Genomic DNA, 15,635 nt, shown 5'->3' with positions numbered 1-15,635 from the left:
AGATGCAAATTGACCGCCAAAAATTTGAGAGGAATTAAACATGAAGCTACCAGGAACTCATTATCCAGTGCTGCCATATTCTACAACTGGAACCTACCTGGAGTGTCAAGAAGTACAAGGTGTTCAGTTCTCAGAGACATGGCCAAGGTAAGAAAGGCTGAAATCCAACCACCTCAGGACACGACATATAAGTTGAAACATCAAGAATGGGCCAAGAAATATCTGAAGACAGATTTTTCAAAGGTTTTATGGACTGATGAGATGAGAGTGACTTGACGGACCAGATGGATGGGCCCATGGTTGGATCAGTAACGAACACAGAGCTCCACTTCGACTCAGATGCCAACAAGGTGGAGGTGGGGTACTGGTATGGGCAGATATTATTAAAGACGAGCTAGCTGGACCTTTACGGGTTGAAAATTGACTCAAAATCAACTTTCAGACCTGCTGCCAATTTTTAGAAGACACTTTCTTCAAGCAGTGGTACAGGAAAAAGTCAGCATCTTTCAAGAAGACTTTGTTTTTTATGCAAAACAATGCTCCATTACATGCATCACAGTACTCCACTGCGCGGCTGGCCAGTAAAAGCCTCAAAGATGAGACACCAATGACATGGCCCCCTTCTTCACCTGACTTAACTCTAGTGAGAACTTTTGGGCCCTTCTGAAGCAGGAAATTTACGGTGAAGGTAAACAGTACAACTCTCTGAAAAGTGTCAGCGAGGCTGGGGTTGCAGCTGTACAAAAAGTTGATTCTGACCAGATCAAGAAACTGACTGACTCCGTGAATTGAGGGCTTGTGACTGTTATCAAAAAGGAGGGAGGCTATATATTGGGGTGTTGTTTTTTTTCTATTTTCAGAAATGTTTATTTGTGAAATTTGAGTTTGTTTATTATTCTCACTTTAACAGGTGAAAAGAAACAATTGAGATGGGAAAATCTTTGTTTTTCATTTAGTTGCATAATAATTCTGCATACCAATAGTTTGCTAATAATGGTGGGCATTTAGATATGCTCTTGAGATAGCCAAAACTTCACTTTTACTACTAAATGTTCAGGTTAATATACATACATTATTGATACCAATAGGGGAAATTTGTTTGTTGTCCCATATTGATCCCATTACAATACATTATTGATCCCCATTGGGGAAATTTGTTAAAATTCACACAAATACACTTGCCATGTGTGAGTTTTCTGGTTTCTTAACATAACATACTAAGTTGAATCTATTGAATCTAGGGCTTGACTTACTTACTTTTTATATCTATATACTTGATATTTCATAGATCAATGTATGATACTGTTAATCAACAGTTGCAGGCCTTGTAGATTGTGACATTTGTCACATCTTTATGAGCCTGGAACAGTGATGATGGTATGACTGGTGCTGTTAGTGGGCCTTACCATTGCAAGAATGGAAGCGGTGTTATCCATCTTGGAGAGTGGAAGTATCCCATTCCCCACCTGTGGCTGGCACATGCAACTGTTTTTCCTGTTTGTCCTGGATGGGAGCTCAGAACTAAACTTATTAACATATTTCATTTGCTTGGTAAGAATCTGGAGCTGAAACAACCATAAATAATAGCTCTCGCCTACATCTGTTCACTCAATTTAATTTCCACTGTGAAATTTTGTCCTTGCTGTCCTTTTTGTTCCCATGCATAATGAGTGAATGAACAGCAACGGCAATTCATATGGAAATAGATTCACGGATGTAGTGTGTGGTTCACCATTTATCGTGACATGTAGGAGTGGACTTTGGACTTGTGCTAACAACGGCACATTGATGGAGATCGTAAAATAAAACAGCATGTATGCGGTGCATTTTGAATTTGATGAAAAAAATGCATGTAAATAATTCTTTGCGAGTGTAAACAGCTTGTTTTAGTCATGAATCTTTGCAGAATTTTATGTACCAGGCCTCTGGGCTCCTGTAATTGCCCTACTGACAGTGCTTTGGCAGGAAAGAAAGCCTATCTCTGTCTCTGTGTCATCATTTGCACAATATTATGAATAGGTTAATAAAATAAAATACTTTAATTATAGCTTAGTTGCCATATTGTTAATGGTGCCAATGTGGCTCAATTGAATAATACAGTTTCTAGTAGCCTATTAATTATCTGAAAGTGAACTTGTTTAAATGATATTTTACAGCTGCTTGATAAAATTACTGCTAGAGGCAATGTAATGATAGACAGACAAAGGCCATGCACGAATTATCATAAACTATTAGCTTGTTTCCAAAGGGTTTTATGTTAATCTTTTAGTGCTTAAGTACCCTGCAATTAACATATCAGGAGGAGCTGCCTTCCAGCTAAGCTTGCAAATTGAAGTGCTTAGATAAAAAAGCTATTGAGATGAAACCCTGAAAGAGAAGAGGAGCTTCCACTGAAGTGTGCTGGAATTTTCACTCATTTTAGTGTGTGTGTGTGTGTGTGTGTGTGTGTGTGTGTGTGTGTGTGTGTGTGTGTGTGTGTGTGTGTGTGTGTGTGTGTGTGTGTGTGTGTGTGTGTGTATGTGTGTGTGTGTGTGTGTGTGTGTGTGTGTGTGTGTGTTTGTTCACAAATCTGTGAGAAGGAAAGCGATAGAGAGACTCTTAAGAGCACTGAGACAAAGAATGACTGAAAAAGAGAGCAAGATGCCGTGAGGGTGTCTGTGATCAGGGATGTATAACAATACCATTATCTCTGTTGTGTGATGACATGAAATGTCTCTTTCAGGATCCCTTCTCTTTGTGTGCGTGTGTGTGTGTGTGTGTGTGTGTCTGTGTGTGTGTGTGTGTGTGTGTGTGTGAGAGAGAGAGAGAGAGAGAGAGAGAGAACGAGAGCTATAGGAGCAATGAAGTAACTCAATGGCTACGATGGCAGCATCTGATGGAATGTGTTTACATATCAGGCTAGTGGCTTGATATGTAAATGCAGCTTGTTGAAAAGGCTACCTGGAGATATTGTTCATTGTCAGGTCTCCTCTCAGTCTGTGTTCCCTGTTATGCCAAGCACAATTGTATCCACTGAGCAAGCATCTTGTAAACCAGCCACTGCCTTTGGTAGGTTAAATCCACAAAGGAGACCCATGCTTTGGAAGATATGCATGTTTTATAAGGTAGTGGCAGCTTTGCTTTGGTCTGCTTTCTTTGTTGTCAACACATTGCAGCTGACACCGTTTACATTTAACATAATTAAGTGGAAGTACCCCCGGTACAAGAAAGGATTCATGACTTCACTTTTCTTTACACATTTCAACCTGAGAAGATGTATGAAGAGGATAGTTATACTCAATTTTCTCTTTTTTGTTTCAAACTTTGATACTTTAGTACTTGCAGAGATATTTGACAAAGTGCTAAGCATAAAGTATCCAACTCAATTTTTTATACCTATTTACTACATAAGTGATTACCTAAGTACCTAATTTGTTCCAACACTCATAACATTTCCTTTGTGTTACTTTCTTAAATAATCCTTATTTAGAAAATAACCATCATATTAACTGGGAAAGTTTTGCTTCTAATATCAAGCTCCAGTTTAAAAGGATTGAAGGCAGAATCCACTCCATCCTGCTTCAGACACTCCTCTGGCTTTTGGGATAATAAACAACATATTAAAGGCTCTGTTTCACAGTATTTTACAAAACTTATTAATCTATTATTAATAAACGACTTGAATAAAATAAAAGATTAAGCAGGAAATCCAGCACTTGAATCTTGTTAAACGTCAGTATTACTTAGCGAAGCAGTTACATAAATATATTACCTCACCCAATATATTTCTAAGATTTGCATAGATTCTATTAATTGCAAACAAATTGCTATTCATTAAATTGCGAATAGGACAAAATAACTTGTAAAAATTGTCATGGGATTTTGCACTCTGAAAATGTACACTGTTTATAGTTTATGACTTTGAAATCTGGAGCTTTTAATGTGAAGGAACTCTGCCAACCCAGGTAATGAAGAGTGGTAAACTGGAAAACTGTTGCAGAAATCTGGGAACAGACAAAATATTTGATGGGAGGCTGAAAGAGTTGGAACATGAATTACAACTTGAGACAACGAAATCTGAGAGAGGCAAAATACCCAAAGAGAAGGCCATCTACATTTAGTGGATTGGAAGCTGACGTTCTTTCATTATAACTGTTGGCATCGAAATGCATTTTTTTTTACTCTAAGAGAGAGCGACAAAGAGAGAGTTTTCTTCAAAAAGGAATACATTCCTGTCTGTCTTCATTATCATCCATAAAGGTAATATCATGATAGATGATTTATGCCATTTAAGTTCTTGTTTTGTTCTCAAGCAGTTTGGTGCAACCTTTGAGATATTGGTGCTGATGCACTGGGGTTTATAATGTGTCAGTGTACAGTGTTTTTTGAGATAAGGGGATAATCATGAATTTTCAAATGAAGGTCTTCAAAAGCTTAACTTTAATCAGGGCCTGTTCATGACTGTTCAGAAAATGAAACCACTATAGTTTTATCACCTGCTGTACACTGCCTCTGTTTTAAAGGCAATATATTTGTATGATTAAATGTGAACTTTTACCTTCTGCTCATCCTACTACATATCCACCCTGATACTGTAAAATTATATTTTCCATCAAGCATTCTGTTGGTTTCCTCCATCATTAAGAAAGATGAGTCTTCTGAGGCCTTAATCTCATGTTTAAGATTTGTTGGCCTCCAGAATTCTGTACTAGCATTGAGATGCCTTTCCTGATTTATTCATGGAGGGGGAGCCAAGTGCAAAGCAGATGCTGCAGCAGTGCCCTTGCATTGGGCTTTATATTTCACATGAAATAAAACCTCAGAAGAAGGGCGCGTCCTCACCGACTCCTTCTGTCTTTTCTTAATGTCATTCTTGGGTTCTCTCGTGTATCGAACCGATCTAATAGATCTCCATTTAAAAGATAATCTGAGAAAAACATTATGCTTGTATTCTCCCGAGAGCACAAATTTCTTTTATGCGTGAACATAAGAGCGTAAAGAGGGAGAAGTCTTTGCCCAAATCCTCATGAACATCGTTTCACTGCCAAATTCTTGACTGTCACCCATTATAATTTATGGGGCAGAGATTACAAAGCTACCGATACGATAAATTAACCTGATGGACAGAATTATGCCCAGTGCTTCCTGCTCTCCCCAGTGACGCACACTAACTTAGCACTGCCTGACAATGAGTGTGATTTACCACCTGGGCAAGTCGAGAAGGGAAACATTCACAGGCAGTGGCATCCAGGCCTCGGATTGGCTCGCAGCCGAGTGAATAAAAACCCTGCTTTAATTCAGCCACAAATGTGTCGCCATTAAACGACTAAGAATAGGGATTGCAGATCATAAATACTCTCTGATTTATTAGCCAACAACAAAGAGCATAAGCCGAGCCAAGAAAAAAAGGGGGATTGTTTGACAGAATGTTGTCACGGGGAGAAAGAAAGAGGAAAAACATTCATTCTCTTGCCTCGCTCACACACACACACACACACACACACACACACACACACACACACACACACACTCATAGCTAAATCTGACCGGGGACTTAGCCCAGCCCTATCTTCTGCAACAGCGTCGGAGCATGTGTCTGGTCTCCTCTCAATGTGTGACAGACAGAAAAGATAAACAAGGGGAGAGGAAGAGATGGAGGGAGGGAGGTAAAGAGAGCAGGAGCTGGCACGGCACTGGCTAATTTATCTCACTGAGAGACAGATTAAAGAGAGGGGAGAGTGAAACAAAGTTCCATTGGCTTAATCAGTGGACAGCCTGCTAGCAGGATACATGATAAATCAGACCACAGCAAGTCCAGTGGAGAGCCTTCTCTCCAATGGAAGCTCCGCACCCAAACAGCGGTATCTTTTACATGGACCCGTGCGATGTGTGTGCTCGGGATCAATACTCCTTGCTATTGTTTGTGCAAACACTGTCATACAGAAGTCTTCTGCCTCGGCTTTGTTACAACATGATTATTTTTAGTCGTGGGTGAAAAATCCTGTTAGGTGGCGTCGTGTAAACAGGATAAAGGGACATAAAGTACCCGGAGGTTTTTTTTTTTTTTTTCTATGCAGCCATGTCTGTCTTTAGCTCGAGTCAGACAGGGAACCAACCGTAGGGCCTAACCCAGGAACAGGAAAACAGGCTTAGATATCCTCATGTCATTCGTTCACTACGGGGTCACAGCTGGGCCACTCAGAGCATGATTACACCCCTTGATTTATCTGCTTTGGAGCCCAAACACAGATAAATCTCTGAGCTCATCCCAGCCGTGGGATCCTCAGTGTCTGATAAACGGCCTAAGCTGAATAAACAACCTCCACACCCCCACCTCCACAAACACCCAACCCTTCATACATATGAATAATTCATTTAGATTGCAAGCTCTCTTAAATGTGTGTATTTTGTATCTTAAATGGCAAAGGTGATTCTATGATCTCTATCCAATCCTTTGAGTGTGCCTGTGATGAAATACTAGCGAGGCAGAGGTTGGCGGACATTTTGTTTGTAGTTGTAAACTTTATTTCCTCACCCCTGCCTTTGTCCTCTAGCATTTTCACATAAATATATTTTATGCAAATATGTCACGGGCTAGTCAGCACTGCAGCTTCTGTGTAGATATTGGGCTGTCTACGAGTTTATGACAAAGTTTAAAATCATTCATTACAGTGACCCCTGCAGTAAATTCACTTAGTGGAAAATTGCCTCGGCTCTCCCTGTTGATGTGTAGATGTGATCACGAGTGCATTTTTAACTTAATTAATTGGCCGTTTCTGTTGACAAGAAATTTATGCAGTAATAATTTGCTTGAAATAGAGGCAGAGCGCAGGAAATGAGATATCCATCAGGGCGCTTGTGTTCCGCCAGCTGCACCGCAGCTAATATGAAAGTATTTCAGGCTGCTCAGACCCTGCTGTTTGTGCAGTCAAGATTATATATACCCACGATCCATTGCCTTCCTCAGAGGCGCTCATGGAGGTCTATGATAACAAAGACTATGTGATTTATGGCCTGCTGTGAAAGCAGAACTTGATGAGATTAAACAATTTCATAGCACGAGTGTTTCTCAGAGGGCCTTCTGATTTGTGGTGGCAACACTAACAGTAAATCAGGTTTTATATATCTGAAAGCATGCTCAGCAAAGGAGAGCAATTACTGTTTAAGACAGCTACTTTTTATTTAATTTTTATCCCTGGTTTGTCTCTTTTATTCCTGACCTGTCACATAGCCGCTCACCTTCATAAGTCCTTTTGAGGGAAGGGTTGACGAGGGGAGGTGGGGAAGTCAAGGAGTGGGAAGGAGGGAGGGCACAGTGGCATTGGCCGTCTGCTATCTCTCCTGCACACTTCATACAGAAAGGACAACAACCGCAGAACGATGGCCACCGCTAGAACAACAAGGGCATCCATTGAGCAGGAAGAAGCACTCCATTTTTAATGCATTGTTTGCCTGCTGCTCTGTCCCTGTCTGTGTAAATGGAGTAGGCAGGGTGTAATTAGAGAGCCGGGCTTTGCTCTGTGCCATAAAGATGACACGGTGTAATGATACAGCTTACAGGCCTGCAGAGGGTTCTGTCTCACAACGGAGGATCCGGGTCGTTTGCCCGTGACTTATGGTAGGCAGAAGATGACAGCGTTATCATTGCAGCACGGAAGTCGGAGATGTGGATGGGGGTAAATTTCTTGGGAAAGATTGTAAGGGATTGGACGTGATCGGAGATGGATGGAAAGGGCATAAATCAGCTGTAGCTACAGTTCCTAACTGAAATACAGAGGACTCTAACTAAAAAAAAAATACTACATGTATTATTATTATTATTATTTATTAGATTATTATATTCAGTTTTTTTTTTTCTCCCCGCTGTTTTGTAAAATGAAGTGTGACCTGTCTAACATTAGCATTATCAGCTATATCATCAATGTATATCAGCTGAACATAATCATGTATGCATGTGTCCAGTATGTGTGTGTGTGTTTTCAACATGCATGCACACATGCAAATTTGTGTGTTCTGAAGATTTGATCGAATGTGTGCCTGTCTGTGGTTGTGTGCATGCCTGTGTGTGTGTGTGTCTATGTATGTGCATTTGTGTCTATGGGTGAAGATGTGAGTAGTGCATCTGTCTGCATCATCCCATATCTCCCCAGAAAAACATCAAGAGATCTCATTATTTCGACACATCTCAGGTTTTTCTTTTTCTCTCTTTTTTTTCCTTTCTGTATGCCTTGAGTCAAAATTAGTTTTCATTCCTTCTGTGATCTTACTGACTGAAGACGGCTCAAAGTAAAGAAAATCGCCGTCTTCGTAGCGGGACTGAGTCAAACACACACTTCACACAGCCACAGTCTGAGTTAAGCATCGCTAAGTAACCTTCACATTTCACTCGTGTGAAGAGCTAATTTCCTTTAAGTTCACATGTCACTTTTTGTGGCTCTTTTTGTGGGTCCTCTTCAAATGTCTCACTGCGTCTAATTGCATAGGAAACATTCTAGACAAGCTAGTGTGACAGGCCCGCTCTCAGAGTCTTCAATTATTAAACATCCTACACTCTAGAAAACAGGCCTGACGTGAGCTACATCCCCTAATCAGAACAGAATGCCTCATGATATGTCACATTTCTAAGTTGCTGCGGTTTTGTGTTTGCGCTTGTGTGTTTGGGTTCAACAAGAACACATGAAAATATTTATTTTTACACAAGTTAAATGAGGCAAAACCCCCAGCAAAAGAGCAATGGATATGATCAGAACATTTACATAATCTCTCCTCATTTGGAAATAAAAGAAAAATCATGTTAAGTAATCATATATTGTGTGTAATTTCCCTAAAATGTTTAATATTTTTTACAGTAAGTATATACAGAATTTTGAGACTTTAGTTTATGCAAATTATGCTGCACCAATAACAGAAAGGTCAAATGGGAACAAAATAGGAAATAGCCCAAGGCTAACTCTGCTGTGTACCTATAACATACGCTTACTTTTCCTTTTTAAATCACCTGCACTTAGTCTACAAGACACTCAAAGGAAAGGTCAAATGAATTTTTAAATTTCAACCTAAAACAAACACTCCCCTATTACCATGTTCAAGTCATCACTACGGATGATTAACGTCCAGCAGCACTCAACCTTTGCCTGTCTGATGCTTGGTTGTACACAAAACCGAAGTGTTCACTGTTGCTGGTTGGCCCCCTGCGCCTCACGATGCCCCGAGCAAAATATCAAAACTGTTGCTCTTGTGATCAGTGATCATATGATACATTTACACAGCGCAAGTTCATCGGAGTAGAACTGGTAAATCATTAAACACACGCTCAGCAGTCTTCCTGCTGAGCTGAGCTGAGCTGTGCCCACAAGTGCAGGCACCATTACATCAAATGCTCTTCCCTGTGCCATTACCTAAGAAAACAGAATGAATACTTCTCAAGCACATAATGTCTTTTTTTTTGCTTTTCACAAAAAAGCCGCTGTTCTCAAGGTCAAAAATGAGCGATATTCTTTTCACACTAGAATACCTAGAGTAGTTTTTACCATACTCTTTTGGTTTGTCGGTGCATACAAAAAAAGTAAAAGGATATCAAACGCCTTCCGGATCTTTGTGGTAACTTTTTGCAGATTAGCACAGTATAGTTGTGCTTTTGTATGAACACGCTGAATTCTGCACAAAAGTCCTCTGTGTATGCATTTACATGAAGGTGAATCTGGTCTTTGATAGTAAATTAAAGCATTTCTTTCTTTTCATCTTTGCCATTATGTGCTGTGAGCCGCTGTCAGACGGTTATTAGTTTTTTCACTGCTTAGTTCTGGTGTTATTTCGAAGTGTTACATTGTTTTGTAACCCCCGAACTTCAGAAGCGCAAAAACATGAATCATAATATATTCTATCAAGCTGAGAAATAAACGTGTCACGCCAGCATTAAAATGTTGACTCAAATAAGTTCACAAGTTGTGTCCCCTCTGATCTCTAACATGATCAGAAAGCAGCACCAGTTTACAGAAACAAGACGTGAAAAAGAGTTCCATGCGCAGACACAAAAGAAATATTTTGATATAGACCCAAAGAGAAAACATATCAAAAGACATTTTTATACATGTCTTTTGCAAGTACAAAAAGCAGAAATGGTGTCAAGAGAAAACAAAACAGAAGGCTTGTTTCTTCCAACAATTGCTTTAAGCTACAAAAATCTCCTTGAGTCCCTAGCCTCCCCTCAATGTCAGCCCCCTTATCCTAGCCCCCCCCACACACACACACACATTTCTCTCTTTTTCCCCTTTTCGCTCTCTAAGGCAGGACAGAGCCCTTTTTGCACCCTGATAGGTTTCGGGCTGATGCTTAGCAACAACATTCCTGTGCCCTAAGTAGCAGTAAGCCTCTGGCTGAACTCTTTGATGTGGCTGTCAGGCCACATTTATTTCCTTTTAGCACTTTGTCTACTTGTCCAGATGTATAAGGAGATAAAAAGGGCTGGTGTTTACACTGGTCTCCCTCTGTAGCACAGCTGTAATTAGATTGTATTGCTGGTCAGTCTTAAGGAGAGAGGTGAGGTGAGGTGAGGTGAGGCAACCAGGAACTCGCTTTGTCAGGATGAGCCTGTGGAAAAGAGGCCTCAGAGTCATTCGCTGCCGAAGGATCTAAGTGCAGATGGGTGACCTAAACTTTATTCTTGTTCACGGTGGCAGGAAAAAATAAACTCCATTTGGATTATGCCAGTTGATATCATGTAACCTATTTTATCTATTTTTCTTAAAAAAAACAGTATTTTTTGATCAATGCCCGTGCTTTAAAACTTTGGAAACTTGGTTGCATTTACAAAAGTATAATTTCTTAGATATTCATCAATCTTCGGAATCACTTCTTGGTAGCTTTTTTTCAAAAACCTCAGCTTTGAAGTAATCGTGTGTTCCTCACCTTGTGTTTTGCTTTTCGTCTGTCTTTCCATCCATCCTTGTCTCTCTCTTTCGCTGCACATCTCCCATGATGATATGTTGGTACTAATAATCACAATTACCTCTGGGTTTATCAGCATTTATTCACATAAAAACACAGAAAAGGAGAGACAGACAGTGATGGTTTGGTGTATTATCCAATATAGGTATCATCTTTCATAATGACATCCAACAGAGCTTCCTCTCTTGGCCGTTTCTTATTTTTCTCTCTTCCACACAAGCACACGGCCGTTCTTCCTCCCTCACTCCCCCTTTCCACTCCCCCTCTGTCCACCCTTTATTATCAGAGAATCTGTGGTGCTCCCTAGCCTGTAAATTTGTGCCACATTATCATAAGCTGTGGTGATAGCTCACATTGCACAGAGACAATAATGATGTGAACACTCAGCATATGCCCCAGGCCTAGCAAATTAAAACAATGCTCAGCTTGATGAGGAGACTAATCTGGACAGCGGAGAGACCGGAGGGAGAGAGAGAGAGACGGAGAGTGGGAGAGAGCGAGAGGAAACGGTGCTAGAAGCATCTTATATCGACAACACATCAGCACCTCCCTCTGTTCAGTGTAGGTACGACCAGAGACGAGGACAGAGAGAAAGAGAGAAAGGGGAGAGAAAGAAAGAAAGAGAGAGAGAGAGTGAGTGAGCGAGTGAGAGAGAGAAAGCGAAAAGAAGAAATGTGGGAGATCTGATTATTTTAGCGCAGGAAATAAGTTTTGGGATAACTCTATTAACATAATGTTTATGTTTCATTTGAATTAAGTTCATATCTTAGGGTTTGGTATTTCTATTGAAGCATTTTGCATTTTTTTTGATAGGACTTTTGTCTAGGACTTTCAGTCATACTTGGAATTTTCAAGCAAAGACAATATTTTTGGATAGAGCATCACATAGATGTGTTAGATATAACAAATGTAAACAATGTTGCGCAACAGATCTTTTTTGTGTTTGTTTTTTAATTGTAAGCATCACAACATTTCAATCTCTGGACAGGTTTACTGATAGAAGTGAGAGAGTGCAGATGTAGGAGGGTATCCGGTGATGGTAAGCCGATTGAGATTCTGTGGGTGGGCGAAATTCATTGTGTCGGCTATGACTGGAAACTTGTTACAACTTGTGCTGTTGGATTGTTTTTTTGTTTGATCAACAGTTGTGGTGTCATCCAAAGCACAGCGAATGGGTGGGTGGCAATACTGGAAGCAAGGTGACTTAAGTTACCAAAGGTACAAAACCAGGGTGCAGAGGTGGCTCTAGATTACAACCGTGCTCCTTACCTTCCTGTAGTCGTTCACTCCATTGGTGGTGTGGTAAATAATGTGACAACTTGGAATTAAGAGTAAGTCACATGGTTTGGAGGGGTGTTGTCAAGCGAAGCGGGCCAAAAAAAGGCCAGGCCTGTGATCGTTCAAGGAAAACCAGAAAAGGAGTGAGCAGGGGTGCAGATGTATGGCGGCTCAGGGAGCACAGAGTGCATCAAATAGTATTCGTCATCTCGGTCCATTATACATGTGCTTGAGTTGAAATCTGTTTGAAAATTGTATAGATAGCTGATTGTTTATTTAAATGGCTATAGACAGTTTAAACTGAAGACTGCCTTCTGTAATGTTTTTGTTCTTGTATTACACTTTCCATACAGTCCAAGAGGGGAGTTATCTGCAATAATTCTTAACGTGTTTCAGCCACTCCAGAGGCTGAGAGCAGCAGGTCTGCTGTCAAAACAATATTTCTGTTGCAAGCTATTTCTTTCCAGCATGTACGTAGTAAGGTCTCAAAATAGACTTGTTTTGCTGTTTTTCTCTGCAGTGTAATATGAGACATATGCTGGCCAGACCCTAATGCCTTTCAGAGATCCTATCTGCAAGCACATTATGTGATCTTTTTCAACTCACGGTCCTCTCTTTGCCCATGATGAATATGGTTCCATTTAACAGTGCAGGCCATTCCATTTCTCAAGGTTATGCATACAGGAACAACAATAAAAGTGGGGAAAAATGCAGCACCAAACCATTTCTAATATGTATTTGTCAGTTGAGTCTCTTGCTATGATTAAAGGCCCAGTGAATTCCTTCCTGCAGGAAAGGAAAGTATTTCTGCAAAGGCATCAGATATCGCTGTGTCATGATAAAGTGCCTGCTCCGCTAGTTAAAAAAGCGAGTCGAAAGAAGAGGATGTTTTGGACCTTGAAAGTGCAATAAAAAAACAACACAAAAATCTCTTGACCCGTTCGGGAATATACTCTGAAATTTAGTCTTCTATTTATTTATTCGTTTCTTGCTAAGTAGCATTTGTCACACTTCCCTGAACATCTGGCTTTGCTTACTGTTTATAGTGCTGTGTCGCAAGGAATTCATACCCATATTGACCTCGGCTTTTAACTTTGAATGAAATATATCAATAGGTTAAACTCGATTTAAAATGGAAGTAACATAATCTAAAACAAATGTGAATTCATCACATTTGCAAGCCTTTTTTCAAGCCAACATTTGACTATTGAGAGTGAGTGGTGTCTACCATTAAGTCACTCATTGCAGGGAGGGCTGAGCCAAGGTTAAGACTACTTATCAACAAAAACAATAAATCTAGACATTTGGTTCATACCTTAAGACTTCTAAAATAGAAATACTTTAACTGGATCAATTAAATAGGATCAAGTTATAATATTCTGAATAGAACATGATGGTTAATACTTCAACTTCAATGTAACTATTTATTTGTTTTTTTTTATATTCATCAAATCAGTTTGTTTTCTTTCTAGCCATCTACTGAAGGTGTATCTGAGGGTCCACTGAGCTACACTCCTCTCCCTCGTGGATCAAGAGACGCAAGAAACCACAAAGGTGAGAGAAAAACAAAGAACTCTGCACTTTTTTTTTGGAAAGGTAAAAAGAGATACTTGAGTACCCAGATTAGCAGGATGTTCCATAGTATGCTTTCAGTTGAAACCCATGCCTATGGATTATGTAAATCAAAAGTCATAACCCTAGCAGCTGCAGGGAGTGGGAATTCATTGAACTTGAGAGTGAATTGACAGTATGTTATCTATTATTATTGATCTCACCTTATCTGTGTAATGTGTTGGTAGTGGGAATAAATCTGAGTAATCTAGTTTAACTGTGATCTCACTGTGCGTGTGGGAGCACTGTGTACACAAGATGAGGCGTTCTTTATTTGTTAATACAAGACATTGAGTAGGCTGGCAGTGACCTACTTGATCCAATTGTGTAGAACATTCAACATTACATCCATTGTAGGAAAAATGCATCATGGTTATCAAATATATATATTATTTTATAAATAAATAGTAATTGACTTTGCTTTAAGAAAACTATAGAGCGCTCGATTAGAATTGATTGTTGTAAACATATTTCTCAACCAACATAATAGCACTTTAGAAGGGCATGTTTTGCTGTCCATTTAAATGTATGTAAATACACATAAGTTTGAAGTGTAAGGTTGTGTAAATGGAGATCTTGAAAAATTGACTCAGCTAAGTAAATAATCTCCCATGTCACTTGGACATTATTCTCCATTTTTGTCAAATAAATGCTAACCAACCACTTTAGGTGAGCTGATTGTCAGTTGAGCAACAGGTCGGTGTCGACCATCTTCCTACACAATACAAACCCCGAGCCCACATGGAGCCAAGGAAAGATCCTTGTTTTTGCAGCCTGACCAGTAGCAGCTCTTATCAAGTGTAAGGACAGAGAGAGTTCTGCGCTTTGTCAAAATCAGACCCGGCAAAGAACTGTGCGTTTAGAGGTGAAGGGATCTGACATATGAAATATTTTTCCCTTCATCTGAGATCTGAGCAGCTGTGACAGTCTCCATTTGTTATTTTTACAATACAGCTCTGCAGTCTTAGATAACGTAGCCCTCTTCTTCGCCCTTCAACTCCTCTTCATGTCCCTGCCTCTAGCCTCTACCCCTACTCATTGTTATGTTGTTTTGTTTTGTTTTGTTTTGTTTAATTTACACTTCTTAAACTATTGAGGTTTCCACCTGTGTGGGAGATCATCATAACACTGTGTCGTTGCAAAGGAGAATAGAACTGCTGCAACAAACACAATTGATCTGACTGTAATTCATAACAACTGAGAAGTTGCTCTGCAAATTCGGATGTGAACAATGGAATTGAAACAATAGGCTCTATAGTTCTAAATTGTTTAGTGCAATTTCAATACCCATGGTAAATTAAACGATTCACTTCACTCGTTTGTTGTTGTTTGATGAAAAAGCAAGGTTCTTTGGGGATACTGTATAGGCCTACAGTTTTTATTCTTTTCCATCCCAGGCTATATTTTGCTCTAACTCAATACACTAAAGTCATATAATTTCTGGAAAAGATCCAAACCTATGCCTTTTCAATGGAAGAAATGCATGTTTTGGATATTATGAACACCCTATGTATTGCAGATTATACATATGATAGTAGCATAGAAGGGTAAATTATGTCAGCTTGGATTAAGAAAGCCAAATAGTTTAATTAGGACTTGCGTAATAAGTGGTTGACCAGCAGCAGCCCCTGTGTGCCCTACAATGGAACCTCCTTTTTGTCCTTTCAGCCAATTGCGCACCCCCCCCCCCCCCTCCCCCTTTGACTGTGTCACCTGTGTGGAAGCCCCAGAGTCTGGGTGCCAGAGGTAATTACAGAGGCTAGGTGCTCCCGGAGGGCATCACTGGCAGGTCTGGCGAGACAGATAGGGGTGGCAACCAA

The 15,635-nt window shown here is 40.0% G+C and overlaps 1 protein-coding gene across 1 annotated transcript in view; it reads left to right on the top strand.

Moving 5' to 3' along the window:
- lrmda (leucine rich melanocyte differentiation associated) overlaps positions 1–15,635 on the top strand; it is a 212,751-nt gene that overhangs the window by 174,378 nt on the left and 22,738 nt on the right. The window contains exon 6 of the mRNA XM_086171168.1: positions 13,677–13,758. Coding sequence (XP_086027294.1) covers positions 13,677–13,758 — 82 coding nt within the window. The remainder of the gene's footprint in view (positions 1–13,676; positions 13,759–15,635) is intronic.

Source organism: Fistularia commersonii, chromosome 2 (genome assembly GCF_037954325.1).
Source record: "Fistularia commersonii isolate RoL2024-O1a breed Wild chromosome 2, RoL_Fcom_v1.0, whole genome shotgun sequence".
Taxonomy (NCBI): domain Eukaryota; kingdom Metazoa; phylum Chordata; class Actinopteri; order Syngnathiformes; family Fistulariidae; genus Fistularia; species Fistularia commersonii.
This window is presented reverse-complemented; position numbering and strand designations above follow the sequence as displayed.